General features: G+C 39.5%; 1 protein-coding gene and 1 long non-coding RNA gene across 3 annotated transcripts in view; both read right to left on the reverse strand.

The window, feature by feature from the left end:
* Nucleotides 1-2,383: 2,383 nt before the first annotated feature.
* LOC138845049 (uncharacterized) lies at nucleotides 2,384-8,191 on the reverse strand. Its single transcript, XR_011381739.2, has 3 exons — nucleotides 8,073-8,191; nucleotides 5,079-5,108; nucleotides 2,384-2,519 (listed from the first exon to the last, which is right to left on the reverse strand). It is a non-coding gene; the product is annotated as an uncharacterized LOC138845049 (long non-coding RNA).
* Nucleotides 8,192-10,173: 1,982 nt separating this feature from the next.
* Nucleotides 10,174-16,905, reverse strand: part of YME1L1 (YME1 like 1 ATPase) — a 51,686-nt gene continuing 44,954 nt past the window's right edge. For both annotated transcript variants that reach the window (XM_002717282.6, XM_017347630.4), the window contains 4 exons: nucleotides 16,339-16,465; nucleotides 16,175-16,248; nucleotides 15,529-15,615; nucleotides 10,174-12,199 (listed from right to left, as the gene is read on the reverse strand). In XM_002717282.6, coding sequence (XP_002717328.2) covers nucleotides 12,056-12,199; nucleotides 15,529-15,615; nucleotides 16,175-16,248; nucleotides 16,339-16,465 — 432 coding nt within the window. In that variant the 3' untranslated portion in view covers nucleotides 10,174-12,055. The remainder of the gene's footprint in view (nucleotides 12,200-15,528; nucleotides 15,616-16,174; nucleotides 16,249-16,338; nucleotides 16,466-16,905) is intronic.

The following is a 16,905-nucleotide window of genomic DNA, read 5'->3' on the forward strand; positions in this document are numbered from 1 at the left end:
ACCTGGCTCCTGCCTTCGGATCAGCGCGGTGCGCCGGCCACTGGAGGGTGAACCAACGGCAAAGGAAGACCTTTCTCTCTGTCTCTCTCTCTTACTGTCCACTCTGCCCGTCAAAAAAAAAAAAAGTTAAGTGTGGTGTCATTAGTACTGCAAATAGTTTCATGACAAGAAAAGTAATAGCAAGTGATCTGAGCAGCAGTGTAGGCGAGGATGATATGAACTGCATAGCAGATTTTACAAGGCAAGGAACACATGCCTGTGGCTTTTTAGAATATGCTTATGCTGGATAGAAGCCATTTTACAGTACCATATGGAACAAGCAATTAGGATAAAACTGAAAATCGAAAAATTAAGTATATGTTGTTTCTAAGAAATGTTTTACTTTCCAAAAGCTAATTTGTACTGTCTTGATTATAATGTTAACATAAAATGTAAAAACTAATATGCATAAGTACCAATAAATAATTAATAATTATTATCCTAGCAGTGTTCTAATCTAGGAGAAAGTGTGGAGAACATATGAAGCTGTAACTATCCGTTTGTTCCCATGGTCCAAAACATGTTGCTACCTCTGTATGCCACAATAGAATCTTTCAATAGAATCTCTTTTTTTTTTTTGGGGGGGGGGGGCAGGATGAGCTAGACAGTGGGAGAGACAGAGAAAAAGGTCTTCCTTCCGTTGGTTCACCCCACTACGGCTGGCACTGCACCAATCCAAAGCCAGGAGCCAGGTGCTTCCTCCTGGTCTCCCATGCAGGTGCAGGGCCCAAGCACTTGGGCCATCCTCCACTGCACTCCCGGGCCACAGCAGAGAGCTAAACTGGAAGAGGAGCAACCGGGACAGAATCCTGTGCCCCAACCGGGACTAGAACCCGGGGTACCGGCACTGCAGGCGGAGGATTAGCCTAGTGAGCCACAGCACTGGCCCAGAATCATCTTTTTTTAACCAGTACTTCGTAAGGTATGATGTTCTTATCTTCCAAACTGGTAGGCATATTTAGAAACAAATGTGGGCATCCCTTTGTTAGTCAATCAATATCTCTCTCTGTCTCTGTCTCTGTCTCTCTCTCTCTTTGGTTTAAATTAAAACAGGATGGGGCCATTGTGGAACAGCGGGTTAAACCATCACTTATGATACCCACATCCCATCTGAGTGCTAGTTAGAGCCCCAGCTGCTCCATTTCCGATTAAAGATTCAATATCTATACTGTATTTCATCAGGTAATTCTGTAATGAACTGTAAAATAACCCAGTTAACTGAATCTTGGTTTTAAATATTCATGTTAGGTATGACCATTTCTGTTAACTACATCAAATGTGGCAACATAAAGACATTAAAGTTATTATTTCCACGCTATAAAATAACATTGATCTTTGTCTATAAGAATTAACAATTTTTAACTTAACCTCAAAATTTCATAGATGACACAATGTCTTTACTCAGTGTAAAGCAGTTCTCAGGCTAAACTTTATTTGCTGAAAACAAGGTATGTTTCTAGCTGATATAACAAATATATTTATCGTTTATATATTTTTATAGATTCAGTATTTAGTCAAATATGACTGAATTTTCTTGCAAGTCTGAAAAATATATTTCTTACACTTTCCTACATTCTCATTTTCATATTGATACAGTCTTTCTTTTATATGATGGCATTGGTTAACTCCTTATTCCTCTCCTTTCACATTAGTTTTTTACTCTTAGAATAAAGTTGTTTTCAGTATCATGAAATTTGCCTTGGATATGGCTTTCAGCATTTTCTTTATTTTCTTCCTTGTTTTGGCATCAGCTGGTTGCTATCAAAGCAATATAATTTCCCTTTGTGATACTCTCTCCTTTAGAGAGTCCTGCTTTTCAAGGTATTTATTCATTTCACCTTGTTGTTTGCAGTTCATTTTTTCCATTTCCTTCATTTGACACTGTGCTAGGCTTAGGTCTCTTTGGACATGTTCCTAAACCAAAGTCTCTTCTCTGAAAGTATCTCTTGTATCATGGTGCTTAGTTTCTAGGCTATAAAATTTCGTCTTTAGAAAGTTTGTGACAAAGAACCCCAATATTATCTTTTAGGTTATACCCATCAAACCATCTTATGCTGTAAATAAAACCAGTCATCTCTTTCTCTCTGGAAAGCAAATTCTATGCCTCACCTTGATGTCTGCCTTTGATCACAACTATGTATAGCAGCAATCTAGTATGGATGACTCAACTTCTGATTCCAGTATTTGTTTCATTTTTCATTCTGTAGTTTAGAATTCATCATTGTATTCTCAGCTACCAGATCATGAAGATGTCTACTATACTGGAATATATTTTGTTAATATTTCCTTATTCAATATTATTCTTTTTTGAAATTTACCATACTTTTATTTTATAATTTCAATGTTCTCAAGATGTTTATTTTCCTTTGACTCATTCTGGCTTTTTATTGCATCTGCTTCCCAGCTTAGCATGACAGATTCATCCTGCAACATCTGAGTTTTATACAACAGATATTTTCCATTTTATGGCTTTCAAAAACCTAGGTAAAAGAAAAGACACCTTTAGCTAGTCCTCAATAAAATGACATGATGCATTCTGAAAATACAGAACAACTGTTATATTTAAGCAATGAAAACATACCAAAAGTAAATATACAAGTGGAAAAAGATCTAAACTTCAAATCTTCTAGAAACAGAAATTTCCAAAATTTAACAAGTTTAATGGAAGATAATGAATCCATGAAAGTAAAAAAGAAACTACAAGATACTTTAAAACAATCTCAGAATTGGACAATGCTTTCTCTGAATTATAGGAAACCAAAAACCATAATATAAAAGACTAGTAAGCTGGGTAACATTCAAAAGTTAGGTTTACACTCTAATATCTAACTCAGACAGCCATCATATTGTAAGAGCCTTACCTCGGCGTAGTATTTAGACTGATAAAATTTCTAACTATTTTAATTTCCTTTTTCCTCAGAAGAGTTTACTAATAGCTTAGTTTTCCAACCTTTTTAGAGACAGCTATAAGAATTATATTTATTTGTAAATGAAAGCACTTTTATATACATCAGTGAATTCATTTATCACAGTTCTGAAAAAGGAAATGATAAAAATTTAGAAAGCCACAGGATCTCCCCTAGGTCTTCTGACTCTACTTCTAATGCTCTTCCAGCAAACCAATATTACTTCTGTAGTATAAATATATATATATACATATATATATATATACACACACACATAATAAAGCTTAGGTTTCAAAACACTAATAATACATAAAGTAAAATTTATAGAGCCTTGTTAGAAATAACAAGATTATTTGCTGTTGGGGTAATTTATTTTCCACTTCATAATATTTGAAACTGTGATAAATGTGAATAGGGAAGAGTACACTTTCACTATGAATAAATTACTTATCAACAAAAAAATAGATGCAAAGTAGAATCAACATAACGTGGTCTGTACATAGACATTCTTCACTCACAATTAATTAATTCCTCTCCAGGACTGGCCTAATCTTCCTTATATCCCTAGTTGTGTCCTATTGTGGTTCTATGGCCACGGATACATGAGATTTGCCATAAAACCTTTGGTGGTGAAAACAAGGTACTGGTTACCACTGCCAGTTGTCATATAGAGATAAGCTTTTGGAGTAACCAAGCTTCTAACTCTGGTTATTAACTGTTCTTTGTGGATTGTAATTCAGGGTATCTCAGCTATTTAGTAATTGTTAACTAAACTCGTTTCTAAATATATCATTCAATTAGATTACATAATTGCCCATTATTGAGTGAATCATAAGGATAAGGGCAGAAAATTACTAGATGCCAAGACCTGACCTGAACTATTCCTTCTCTACTTCCTCAAACTCTGAGCTGCAGCTCTTTGTTAGAACGATGCTTAATCTCCATTTTCAACTCTAATATGGAAGATCAAATCCATTTCTACATGGACACTGATGAGTTATGGATTGAGGCTTAACTAACTTAAATCCAACTAATCTTTTAGATTCAGAGAATTCTGAATGGCTTCCTTGTGAGGCAGAAATTAAAAGTATTTTGAAAACTTGAGATCAAGTACTCATAATTTGCAGTATTTTAATTTTTTTTTTGACAGGCAGAGTGGACAGTGAGAGAGAGAGAGACAGAGAAAAAGGTCTTCCTTTTGCTGTTGGTTCACCCTCCAATGGCCGGCGCACCGTGCTGGTCTGATGGCAGGAGCCAGGTACTTACCCTGGTCTCCCATGGGGTGCAGGGCCCAAATACTTGGGCAATCCTCCACTGCACTCCCTGGCCACAGCAGAGAGCTGGCCTGGAAAAGGAGCAACCGGGACAGAATCCGGCGCCCCGACCGGGACCAGAACCCGGTGTGCTGGGGCCACAAGGCGGAGGATTAGCCTAGTGAGCCACGGCGCCGGCCCAATATTTTAATTATTACAGGAAACAGATGACTTGAGGGGCCAACTAAAATTTGGTGCCTCTACCAGGGGTGGGTAACATCTGGTCCAATAGGCTATATAAGCCTGGTGACATCATTTCATCTAGCAGTGGGAAACAAAATTCAATAAATATTGCAGGCTAATTTTTACATTGATAATTTTGTATGGCCCATGATGACATAAAGATCCAAATGGCTCTTGGCAGAAGAAAGGTTCCCCACCCCTGCACAGGAAAGATGACATGGGACATTCTATAATCTAAGGACCTGCACAAGATAAAAGTGACCTTTGGGGTACAGATCTGGTAGCAAAGAAATAACATCATTTGAAATGCTCTGACAGTTTAGAATGATCTCAACCATATATGTGCTAGCAGAAAAGAATCAATGTCAAGGGAAAATTTACCATGGAGATCTAAGCTGAGATATGGACTCCACACAAGGCTTTGAGCATACCAGGGTCAGCTGCCCAATATGTGTGTGGTTAAAGCTAGGAGGCCCAGCTGCCAGAGCAGGTTCTGCTGCACTGGAAGCAAGGGCTGAGCAGCTAAGTGCATGTGTGTGAACTAATGTTCTAACTGTGAAGTCTGAGTAGGGGTAGTCATGAAGACTGAGGGCCCTGGATTAGTAAGGGCATCCTGGAAGCAAAGGTCAATGCTTACCTGAGTGCAGGAGCAGTTTCAATAGCAACTCTGCAGAAACAAATGACAGAAGGATTCAAATATCTCCCCACCCCAACACCTAAACCCACACTCTGCCACCAAATCTGACTTGTGAAACAGGATGGCCTTCCTTGAACTTAAGGCACCCCTTAGGTCAATTCAAGAAGAGTATAGAAGATAGCTCCAAGTGGGGGAGGGGTGTACAAAATTCCTTGCTAAACTAGACATTTCAAGACCCAATTGACTAATTAGAAAAATCAAATATGTGGCACTATTTGTGCCCCACGTCTAATGAAAAGGATAATATTCAGATAACTAATTTCTGAGATAAAGAATCCTGCACTCACTGCTACCTCTAAATAGTCCACCCTTTTGCTTGGTTTATGAGGCTCCAGCTTGGCTCAGCCTAAGTTGTTGAGGCCATTTGGGGAGTGAACCAGTTGGATGGAAGATTTCTTTCTCTGTCTCTTCCCTCTCTGTAATTCTGACTTTTAGACAAACAAAATAAATCTTTAAAAAAAAAAAAAAGAAACACCACAACTTTGTTTGTCCTTGGTTTATCTAAAATTGATAAACACAGGGAAGAGGCTGTAGCATAGAGGGTAAAGTCACCGCCGTTTGAGTCCTGGCTGCTCCACTTCTGATCCAGCGCTCTGCTGTGGCCTGGGAAAGCAGTAGAAGATGGCCCAAGTGCTTGGGCCCCTGTACCCATGTGGGAGACCCAGAAGCTTCTGGCTCCTAGCTTCGGATCGGCGCAGCTCTGGCCGTTGTGGCCATCTGGGGAGTGAACCAGCTGATGGAAGACCTCTCTCTCACTGCCTCGCCTTCTCTGTTAACTCTCACTTTCAAATAAATAAATAAATCTTTAAAATAAAGTGATAAACACAGAGCTCATATTTTGAGAAAAATGAATCTTCCTATTGAAGAACACAAAGTTATCTTCCCATTCTGCTTTCCTTCCACGCTGTTCAGTAAAGATCATCCACACTTAGATGTGTACTGATATAAAGCAGATATGGTGGCTACTCAAATATTTTTTCTTCAGTTTTTAAAAACTTATATAAGGTGAACAAATTTCATGTATTTTATATATACAAATTTAGAAGCATAGTAATGCTTCCCATCCTGCATCTCTCCTTCCTTTCTTATTCTTTCAATTTTTATAATAATGTACTTTCCGTTTATTTTATAAGCTGATTTTTCCATTTTTTGTCTTCTATTTCTTTAACGTTCTGCAATTTTCATTTAAAAAAATTTTTTTACCTTGTTAAATTTATTCCAATGTATTTTTTTGTAGCTATTGTGAGTGGGACTGATCTTAAAGTTCTTTCTAAGCCATGGCATTGTTTGTGTATACAAAGGCTATTGATTTTTGTGTCAATTTTATATCCTGCAACTTTACTAAACTTTCTTATGAGTTCCAGTTCTCTCTTACTGGAGTCTTTCGGTTCTCCTTATATAGAAAATCATGTCATCTGCAAACAAGGGTAATTTGACTCCCACCCTTCCAATTTGTAACCTGTTGATTTCTTTTTCTTGCTTAATGGCTCTGGCTAAAACTTCCAGAACTATATTGTATAGCAAGGTAAAAGTGGGTATCCTTGTCTGGTTCCAGACCTTAGTGGGAACGCTTCCAACTTTTCCCCATTCTAGGATGTTGTCATATATTGCCTTGATTCTGTTGAGGCATATTCCTTCCATACCCAATTTGCTTTAAGTTTTTATCATAAAAGGATGTGGTAGTTTATCAAATGTTTTCTCTGCATTATGATAATCATATGGTTTTCATTCTTCAATTTGTTAATGTGATGTATCACGTTTATTTATTGGCATATGCTGAACAATCTTTGAATACCAGGGATAAATTTCACTTGGTCCAGGTGAATGATCTTCTGTTATGTTCTTAGATTCAATTAGCTAGTATTTTGATGAGGATTTTTGCATCTATGATCATCAGTGATATTGGTCTATAGTTCTTTGTTGTATCTTCTGGTTTTGGAATTAAGGTAATACTGGCTTTGTAGAAGCAGTTTGGGAGGATTCCCTCCCTTTCAATTGTTTTGAATAGTTTGAGAAGATTTGGAATTAGTTCTTTAAAAAATCTGGTAGAATTCAGCAGTGAAGCCAAAGAATTATTAGCCCAGATGTTGACATATGCAAATTATTTTTCTCATTATGCACTTTTCTATAATGTACACAGCAAGACAGTCTTTAAAATGCATATATTATGCATGGGAAAGCCACACCGCCACTCATGTGGAGGACCCAGATGGAGTTCCTGGCTCTAGGCTTCCACCTAGCCCAACCCGGCCTACTGTGGCCATTTGGAGAGTGAACTAGTGGATGGAAGAGCTCGCTCTCTCTCCCTAATCTCTCTCTCTCCCTCTCTACTGCTTTGCCTTTCAAATAAACAAATCTTTTCTTTAAAGAAAATTAGATGTGTACATTAAAAATAAATTGCTATAAACACACAATTCTGTTATCTAATCCCTTTTCAGTAGTCAGTAAAGTTCTAGGGGGAATTATTAGTCAGTCGATGGGTTTGAGTTTGCTCCTCTGAAAGACCCTCCATGCCCCAGTGCTCACCCGCTGGTCCTGTCCCGGTGTAGACGGAGCATGCTCGGTCTCAGCACAGTGCGCAAGCTCGCACTCCTCCCACCTCAGCCGGGGGCCTCACCGGGCAGCCACTCTACCAGGCTCGCAGCGGCTGTTCCCTGTCCGCCTGGTCACCACCATTCACACCACTTTCCCAGACCAACACAAACTGCCCTCGAGTTACCTCCCCCACGCGGGACTCGAGACACTCCCTAGACCCTGACCTTGGATATGGTCCCCGCACCCTGACTTCATCTACGGCACTTCTTCTCCTGGCTGACGGAGGAGCCCGAATGAGGGACAGACCCTTCGTGGCTGGAGAAACAAACTCGTCCTCACTGCTGAGGCAACCGGCCTCACAGACACCTCACCTCACCAACGCCTCGCCCCTCAGCTTACCTCTCACAGACTTATCTCCACAGTCCCATTACCGGCGCTGCCGTGGGGCCAGCCGCTCTCCTCACAAAGCTCCAGGGATACCTCCCTTCGGCTCCCACAGGCCATAGCCTAGCGACCCCGGAAGACAGGCACTGGCGCATGCGCATGAAAACCAGGGTCCGGGAATGCGCAACACGCATGTGCAACCCAACGGCCAAACCCAACGGCCGTTGGCGTCAAACGGCTGAGGTGTTGGGTGTTTGCGAAGCCGTTGAGGCCACCCTTGCCCAATGAGAGCGGTGGCTTCGAGACCCTTCTCTGCTCTGCCTGGGCTGCTGGGAGCATTAGGGGAAGGAATGGTGGGCGGGAATTCTACCTCTTACAGTAAACAGCACCAGTTAAAGAAACGTGGGCGGGGACACTTGGAAGGCAGGCCTCTGCTCTGATGTGTCCCAGAGCAGCAGGAACACCAGGATGTAGGCCTCGTCCCAGACGAAACTCCCCCAAAAACTCCGTCTCCAGATTTCCTCGACCCTCATTCTGTTTCCTCCCCGCTCCTCCGGACCCCAGCAGATCTCCCTGGAAATTTAGCAGCAGTAACACAAGGCAAACCATGGTTTCAGACTGTGGCAGTGTGTCATCCAGTGCAAATTTTATTAAAAAGGGGAAACTACTGTGTATTTTCCATTCGAAGTGAAAAAGCATTTATGCAGGCCTCCTCTTTGGTTTATTTTACTTCCATAGACTCTATTTGAATCCTTAATCCATGCTGCATTTTGGAGAAATAGTGTACTAGTTAACAATTTTTAAGAATGTATTTTATTTGAGGGTCAGAGAGAGAAGAGAGCTTGCATCTCTCTGTGGCCTCCCCAAATGTCCTGGAACCAGGAACTCCAGTCTCCCACGTGAGTGCCAGGGACACAACCACTGGACCCATGATCACCGCCTCCCAGAACGGAGACCAGCAGAAGTTGAGCCAGAACTCAAACCCAGAGCGTGCAGGCATCCTAACCCACATCCTAACCACTGGGCCAAACCTACCCAGTTTAAGGCATGTTTTGTGTCTTTAACATTTGGTAGGTTTTTGTTCTTGTGTAAATCGTTACACTGTTCTTTATATATGTATCTTTATATATAATATATATTTCCTGGCTGTTTTCATTTTTATTGTGATGGCACACTTTCCCATTTTAATTTTGAAAGGTTATTCTTTTGATACCTGTGAGTTTGTTTTGCAACCAGAATGAAGAATTTTAAGCTACTATTTTGTAACCAGAGAAGAGTTGACAATTTCTAGCAAGCACTTATTGGAAGATGAACTGGACAGTAGCAACTTCACCAGAAAGTTGTGCTGCTGAAGATGCACATGAAAGAAAATCAAAAGTCAGACAAATGGGCTGTTTTTATTGAAGGGTAAGAGAATTACAAAAATGTGTAAATATATATTATAGCTATGTTTTCCTCAAATCCCTTTAGCTGGGTTTGTCAGTAATTAATAAATAGGATTTTTTTTGTTTCCTCTTCATAATTTATCTGTTCCTTTGCTTCACCCTCCTAAATCCTTCCCCCCTCCTAATCTACTCACATACCGACTTTGTGATGTCTGTTGTGTTAATTTCCAGAGAAGTTTACTGCAAATATTAAGAGCAGAAAACAATCAAGCCACCCACATACCCCTGTTTGCCAAAGCCTTTGCTTATGCAAAAAGGAAAAGCAATAAAGCACAGCAAAAAGCAAAAGCCAGGGCAGATCTGAATGTACTGGCAGGCCCGCATACAGATCCAACAGCAGAGGGTGGAGGCCTGAATGGAAGAACTTCAGACAACTGTTGACCAGTCTTTGACGAACTGCTAGCCTATGCAGACACAGCAGCCACCCCTAGAAACCCAGACTGAAAAATAAGAAAAAACAGAAACCTGAGCAGAGACATCAGTGGCTTGGCACAGCAAGTGAAGATAGATTTCACAGGCTTAATGGAGACAAGTTACTCCTATATACAGAGAAATTTCTGGAAGTTCCTTTATTCTATCAGAAGTAAATTTGTATTAGTTTGAAGTAGATTGAGCTAAGATATATATTGTCACCTGTTCAGATGTAACTAATAGCAGAAAATTCAGAGTAATTAAAATGGTACTGAAAAAAGTATTTATTTAAAGCAAAAGGTAGTAAAAACAGAAGAATCTCTTTAGATATGAGAATAAAAATAAATAGTAAAAGGTATAAATTCAACTACATCAATAATATTAAATATGAATGGACACACAACTTAAAAGGCAACAATTACCAGATGGAATAAAACAAAATATCCATCTGATAAAGGGCTTTCCTTAAAATGTAAGATATACAAATGGCAAATAAGCACAGAAGATGGTCAATATTATTATTCACTACAGAAACATAAATTAAATCCAAGATGACTGCATTAAGGTGAGATTAATTTGGATGAGTGGTGTGAGACCACTTCTTATTGAGTAGAATGACCATCAAAAGGTCATTTAAAAAGGTAGGAAATACTGTAAAAGGGAGAAGCTGTAATTCCCCTACATTCCTCATTAGAAAATTTGTACATTCACTTTTAGTACAGTTCATTAAGTTCTTAAAATGTTCACCACAAATCTGCAAGGTAGAATTTTGAGTGATAGAAATGTTCTAAACCTAAATGTGGTGACGACACACACAAAAAATCTTCAAACTACATACATACAATGGATGAATTTTATAGCGTGTAAATTATATATCAGTAAATCCATAAAAATGTAAGACAGAATAGGGGAGACAGGTTTAGGATTATCAGTGTTTTATATATATATGTGTGTATTTGCATATAATTAGAGAAAGAGACAGGGAGGGAACACAGGCAGTGATAAAAAATGAAGAAAATGAAAACTGGTCAGTTTTGACCAGTGTTATTTTGGGAGTTTCTTCTATTATTCCAGCAACATTTCTATCAGTTTAAAATTAAATCAAAATTTAAGATTAACCAAAAAAGGTAAAGATATCCTGATCCTGTAACAAGCTTCCTCTCTAACTATAACCATCTTCTTCAATGAAGACCATATGCAGCTTAATTTACTAGAAAATTGTAGGTAGTTTTAATAAAGTCACTTCAAGAATATAATATTGTTGTAAAACCAATACAGTGCACTCTAAAATAATTTTTATAGAGTCAAATAAAAATTATTTAACAACACGTTCATATCCACAAAATTGGGATGAAAAGTAAATACAATGTTGCATTTCTTTTCTAGGATAATTCAGAAGCACACTTTGAAGGGGACTGAGTTTTGGCTTTTCCTTTTGAAAATAAGCATAATTACACAGGTACTCAGAATGAAATCTGTTACTTACTTAACAAAATACTGTTGCTCTGAAATAAACTCCATTAGAGTGACAGTATTGTTAACATGAAAATGCATGCTGCATTTTTAAAGGAGTACAATTGCTTAAATTCTGATTGTATCTCTGTATTTCCAATTCCCTACTTAGATTTTTCTTAAAAAAAAAATGTGTTATATATGGTCAATTTGGAGCATAATTAAGTACCTAATAATGAAATATCCAATGGTACATGAAGAAATAATAGGATTTGCCAGATATCAAACAGTATTATTTCTTTATCAAAGAGAAAAGATACTAACAAGAGATAATGGTAATTTTTCAACAGTTGCAACCTGCAAATTAAAAATGCTTCCCAGGAGCAAAAGGCACAATTTTTACTCACAACTAGTAACCAGCCATAAAATGATTATTTACTCAACTTAATAACTGATCAACATTTCTCAAGTTGTTTCAATCCTGATTTATTTTTTAAAATATATTTGCTATGGGTGCCTAACTTGCAATAGGTGTCATGAGAAGAACCAAAATTAGATAAATGAGACAAAAGATTGACAAAGTTTTTCACACCCTTGAGTTGTACCAAGTCAAGAAAGGGAGGAAGCATTGCAAAAGGAAACTACTGCAGTGCTACTTGTATTCTTGTGATAAAACCAGCAGCAGAGTTATTATCTCACTTCCAGCTTCTTCCCCTCCAGAACAATTTGAATCTCTTTGGCATCCAAAGTCTCATAGGTCAGTAAAGCTTCTGCTAGATTCTTATGCTCTTTTGCATGAGTTTTCAAGATATGCTTTGCTCGTTCATACGACTCCTGAAATAGAAAAACAGATGTATAAGAAGTGGAAGATGTAGGGGAGGCAAAATCCATAGGCAATAGGACAAGAAATAAGAACTTTATGTATGTTAAGAGATGTGCATTTTTTTGATTTATAAGTACTATTTTTAAATATTTAAAAGCTTGGTAATTTTGTATCAACAACATAAATAGTAAGGAAAAGAGAATAAATATTCTGTGAAGGCAGAGACTTCTTCTGGAACACTTTCTAAACTTTTATATTAAACAGACTTCCCAAAACATTCTTTCAAACTCCTTGAGTCAATCAAAACCTGCCTCTTTCCTATAAAGACTGCTTTCCCAAGGCCTCTCAAGTGTTGTTTATTCCTCTTAGCCCAGATACTTCTGGGTAAAGAGATGAGGTCTTTGTTCACATCACCACTTCTAGAACATTACTAACCTACCCTCTTGAGTGAAGCACCATTCCTTTGAAGTAAAAAATAATTTGAAGGACTGCCTTTCCAATACCATTATTGTGCCTTAGGACAAACACTGAATTAGATTCTGCATTCACTCAACTTTGGCACTCAGCTTATTCTTCCTCTCCATTCAAAGACTTGCCTTAATAGGCAACTTCAACATCCAAATAGAACATATAACCAATGTTTCCACTAAGTTACAGACCCATATATACGTCCAACTTGAAAACTACATTAAGATGCCTTACATTCAATACGTACAAAATTGAATGATCTACCCAATTCCCAGTCCTAACCCAGCCCAGGTTTAGTCCCGAGTTTCTTCAGTGAATGTCATAACTAGATGACTGCAAGAGACAGGAATCTAGAAAACAACTTTGACTATTCTCTGAACCCTCACATCCAAAACATCACAGAGACATACTATCAAATTTTTTAATTAAAAAAAAAAAATTTAGGCTGGCGCCGCGGCTCACTAGGCTAATCCTCCGCCTTGCGGCGCCAGCACACCGGGTTCTAGTCCCGGTTGGGGCGCCGGATTCTGTCCCGGTTGCCCCTCTTCCAGGCCAGCTCTCTGCTGTGGCCAGGGAGTGCAGTGGAGGATGGCCCAGGTGCTTGGGCCCTGCACCCCATGGGAGACCAGGAAAAGCACCTGGCTCCTGGCTCCTGCCATCGGATCAGCGCGGTGCGCCGGCCGCAGCGTGCCGGCTGCGGCGGCCATTGGAGGGTGAACCAACGGCAAAGGAAGACCTTTCTTTGTGTCTCTCTCTCTCTCACTGTCCACTCTGCCTGTCCAAAAAAAAAAAAAAAAAAAAAAAAAAAATTTACTGCAATTGAGAGGCAAAGAGAAAGATACAGAGATCTACAACTGCTTGAGAGCTAGAAATTCAATCCGAGTCATCTACATGGGTGGCAGGGACCCAACTACTTGAGCCATCCATCATCTGCTGCCTCTCAGGCTGTGCAAGTGGGAACAGAACTGGGACTTGAACACAGGCTCTCAGATATGGGCAGTGGGCACCCCAGCTGGAGTAACTACTGCACCAAATGCTCAAGCCATCAGCTATCTCTTGAACTTGCCTGCAGTTCTACATTAATCACACTGAGCCAAGCATCCCCTGTGTCATGCCAGATTACTACAAGAATCCTAACTGATCTCATGGGATTTCCTCTTATACAGTCCTCTACTTCAATCTACTGGACATAGTAACCAAAGAGACTTTTGTATTTGCTTATTTCTTTTGATATTCTTAGCAAATGTACACTGCTGGGCACAAAGAAAGTAATATTTGCTGAATAAATCTATGTCAGAGGGGCCAGCACTGCAGTGTAGTAGGTTAAGCCTCGGCCTGCGGCGCTGGTATCCCAAATGGGCACTGGCCCCGGGAGCTCCACCTTCTGATCCAGCTCTCTACTAAGGGCCTGAGAAAACATTAAAAAATGGTCCAGGTGCTTGGGACCCTGCATCCACATGGGAGGCCTGGAAGAAGCTCCTGACTCTTGGTTTCAGATCAGCTCAGCTCCAGCCATTGCTGCCATTTGGAGAGTGAACCAGCAGATGGAAGACCTTTCTGTCTCTCGCTCTCCTTGTCTGTAACTGTACTTGTCAAATAAAATCTTGAAAAGATCTGTATAAGAGTAGGGGAAAAATATGAGTCACAAGACTCAATCAATATCTGCTGTTCATTTTCTATGGTTGTGTAGCTAAAGGAGAAATGACAAGGCAGGTGCTGTGGCATCACAGGTTAAGCTACTGCTTGGGATGTCCACATCCCCTATCAGACTGCTGATTTGAGTCCCAGCTACTTCGATTCTGATCTAGCTTCCTACTAATGTATCCTGGAAGACAGCAGGAGAGGGCTTAAGTGCTTGGGCCCCTGCCACCAATGGAGTTTAGCCTGGCCCAGCCCAGGGCATTTAGGGAATGAACCAGCACATGGAAGATAGTTTCCACCTGCCTTTCATTTAGATGAATAAAAAAATGCTTATTATAAAAGATAAACATTAAAGGGGCCAGCACTGTGGTGTAGTGGGTAAAGTGGAGGCATCACATATGGGTGCCTGGCTGCTCCACTTCCAATCCAGCTCTCTGCTATGGCCTAGGAAAGCAGTAGAAGATGGCCCAAGTCCTTTGGCCCCTGTACCCGTGTGGGAGACCTGGAGTAAGATCCTGTCTCCTGACTTCAGATGGGTACCACTCCGGCTATTGCAGCCAATTGGGGAATGAACCAGCAGATGGAAGATCTCAATCTCTCTCTCTCTCTGCCTCTCTGTAACTCTTTCAAATAAAATAAATCTTGGAAAAAAAAAAGATAAACATTAAAAACCAAAATATCCTTATATGTTAGTCAAAAACATCAAGTAGAATTACATTTTTAAAACCACCAAGATCCAGTTCCTGACCAGAGGTATAACATATGTCGAACATGATTGCAATGATATATCTATTATCTTATAGAAAGAGATTTCTAGTGAACAAAGATGTTTTAGTTGTCACTTTTGTTGTTGTTTTTCTTGCAAGGAAGAGGAACAGGGAGAGAGTACACTAACATGGGTGAGCAGGCTGCTATCCTCTAGCTCACTCACCCAATGCCTGCAATGGCTGGCACTGTGATTAGGGCTGGGACTCTGATGAGATAAAGCCAATAACAGCAACCAGGACTGCAAACACGATCCTCATCTAGTGGATGGCAGAAACCAACTACCTGAGCCATCACTGGTGCTTTCTAGGGTCTGCATTAGTGGGAAGCTGGAATCAGGAGTCAGACCATGGAATTGAACCCACACACTTCAGTGTAGGGCCTGGAATCTTAAACACTGGGCTAAACACCTGCTCCTCTAGGCACAGTATGTCAAGCAATGAGCACAGAAAAATATGATCATTACCCTTAGAAGGATTCTTATTTCTTGTTCGATGGCAGATTGAGTTTCAGGACTCAGTTTCCCTGTATCACTGTAAGTCATAACTCCAAGCTAAAAGCAAAGAGAAGAAAGTAGTTGAATAGAAAAATCCATAAACATCAAGAAATTTAACAGAAACTACTTTCCTATAGATCAGGACAAAAATATGGGGGCAAGAAAAATATACAAATGCTCTTGAAGAACAGAAATTTCATCATTCTTATGAAATTATGAAGATTAGAACAAAAGAGAAAATCATTTTAATTCTGGTTCTGAGTATTTTCTTAAAGAACCTTGCCAGCTATTCCAAAGCCAGACATGCACAATTCAGAGTACAAAAGTGCTTCAAGGAGTCACAGGATAATATGGAAATATAAAAACATGGAAAAGGTAAAGAAGGAAGCTCAGAAAGCAGGCTTATTTATATCATCAAAAGGCTCAAGAATTTATGTTGTGTAATCACTTCATTAACTCATGAAGTAATAGTTTCTGAGTAGCTGAGAGAACAACATTCAGAATTAAGTATTTAGAATGAAATGGGGAAAGGAAATGCTATCAATTTATAATCAGAACATTAAAGTCACATATGACACATCATTTGATATATGAAAAGGATTAAAATAATGAATACCTTTTCACTCATCCCAAATTTGGTGACCATCCGTTTAGCTATCTTAGTTGCATTATCAAAATCACTGGAAGCACCTAAAATATAAAAAGCACAGAACTCAAATTTTAAAAATATCTCGAAACCAACAAACACAATTTGAACTAAAGACATTTTTTAATACAAACCTGTTGTTATATGGTCAGTTCCAAATATAAGCTCCTCTGCCACTCTCCCTCCCATACTGACATCCATTTGTGCAAGCAACTGGGCTCTTGTTTCATTCCACCTGTCATTCTCAGGCAACAGTGACACCTGAACAATTGAAAAATACTTCAGTTGTAACTAAAAACATTCTCATACAGTTCTGTAACTAAAGACATCCTGATACAGTTCTGAAATAGTTCTACAAAAAACCAGAATTATCATCTAGCTCTCACTATAGTGTTTTAACCCTATCATACTGAAGGCTGAAAGACATTTAATAGTGATGGTAATCAGGTGATTGATGACAAATCCAGCAATTTAGAAAGGAAAGAGTCTTTAAAAAACAAATGGACAACAAAAGGTGGGGTTGGAAGCGCCGTGGTATAGTGGTTAAAGCTGCTGCCTGTAGTGCCGGCCTCCCATATGGGTGCAGGTTTGAGTTTCAGCTGCTCCGCTTCCAATCTAGCTCTCTGCTATGGCTGGAGAAAGCAGCGGAGGATGGCCCAACTCCTTGGGCCCCTGCACCTGTGTGGGAAACCTAGAAGAAA

This window comes from Oryctolagus cuniculus, chromosome 13 (assembly GCF_051225735.1).
Source record: "Oryctolagus cuniculus isolate XC-2025 breed Fujian yellow rabbit chromosome 13, ASM5122573v1, whole genome shotgun sequence".
NCBI lineage: Eukaryota > Metazoa > Chordata > Mammalia > Lagomorpha > Leporidae > Oryctolagus > Oryctolagus cuniculus.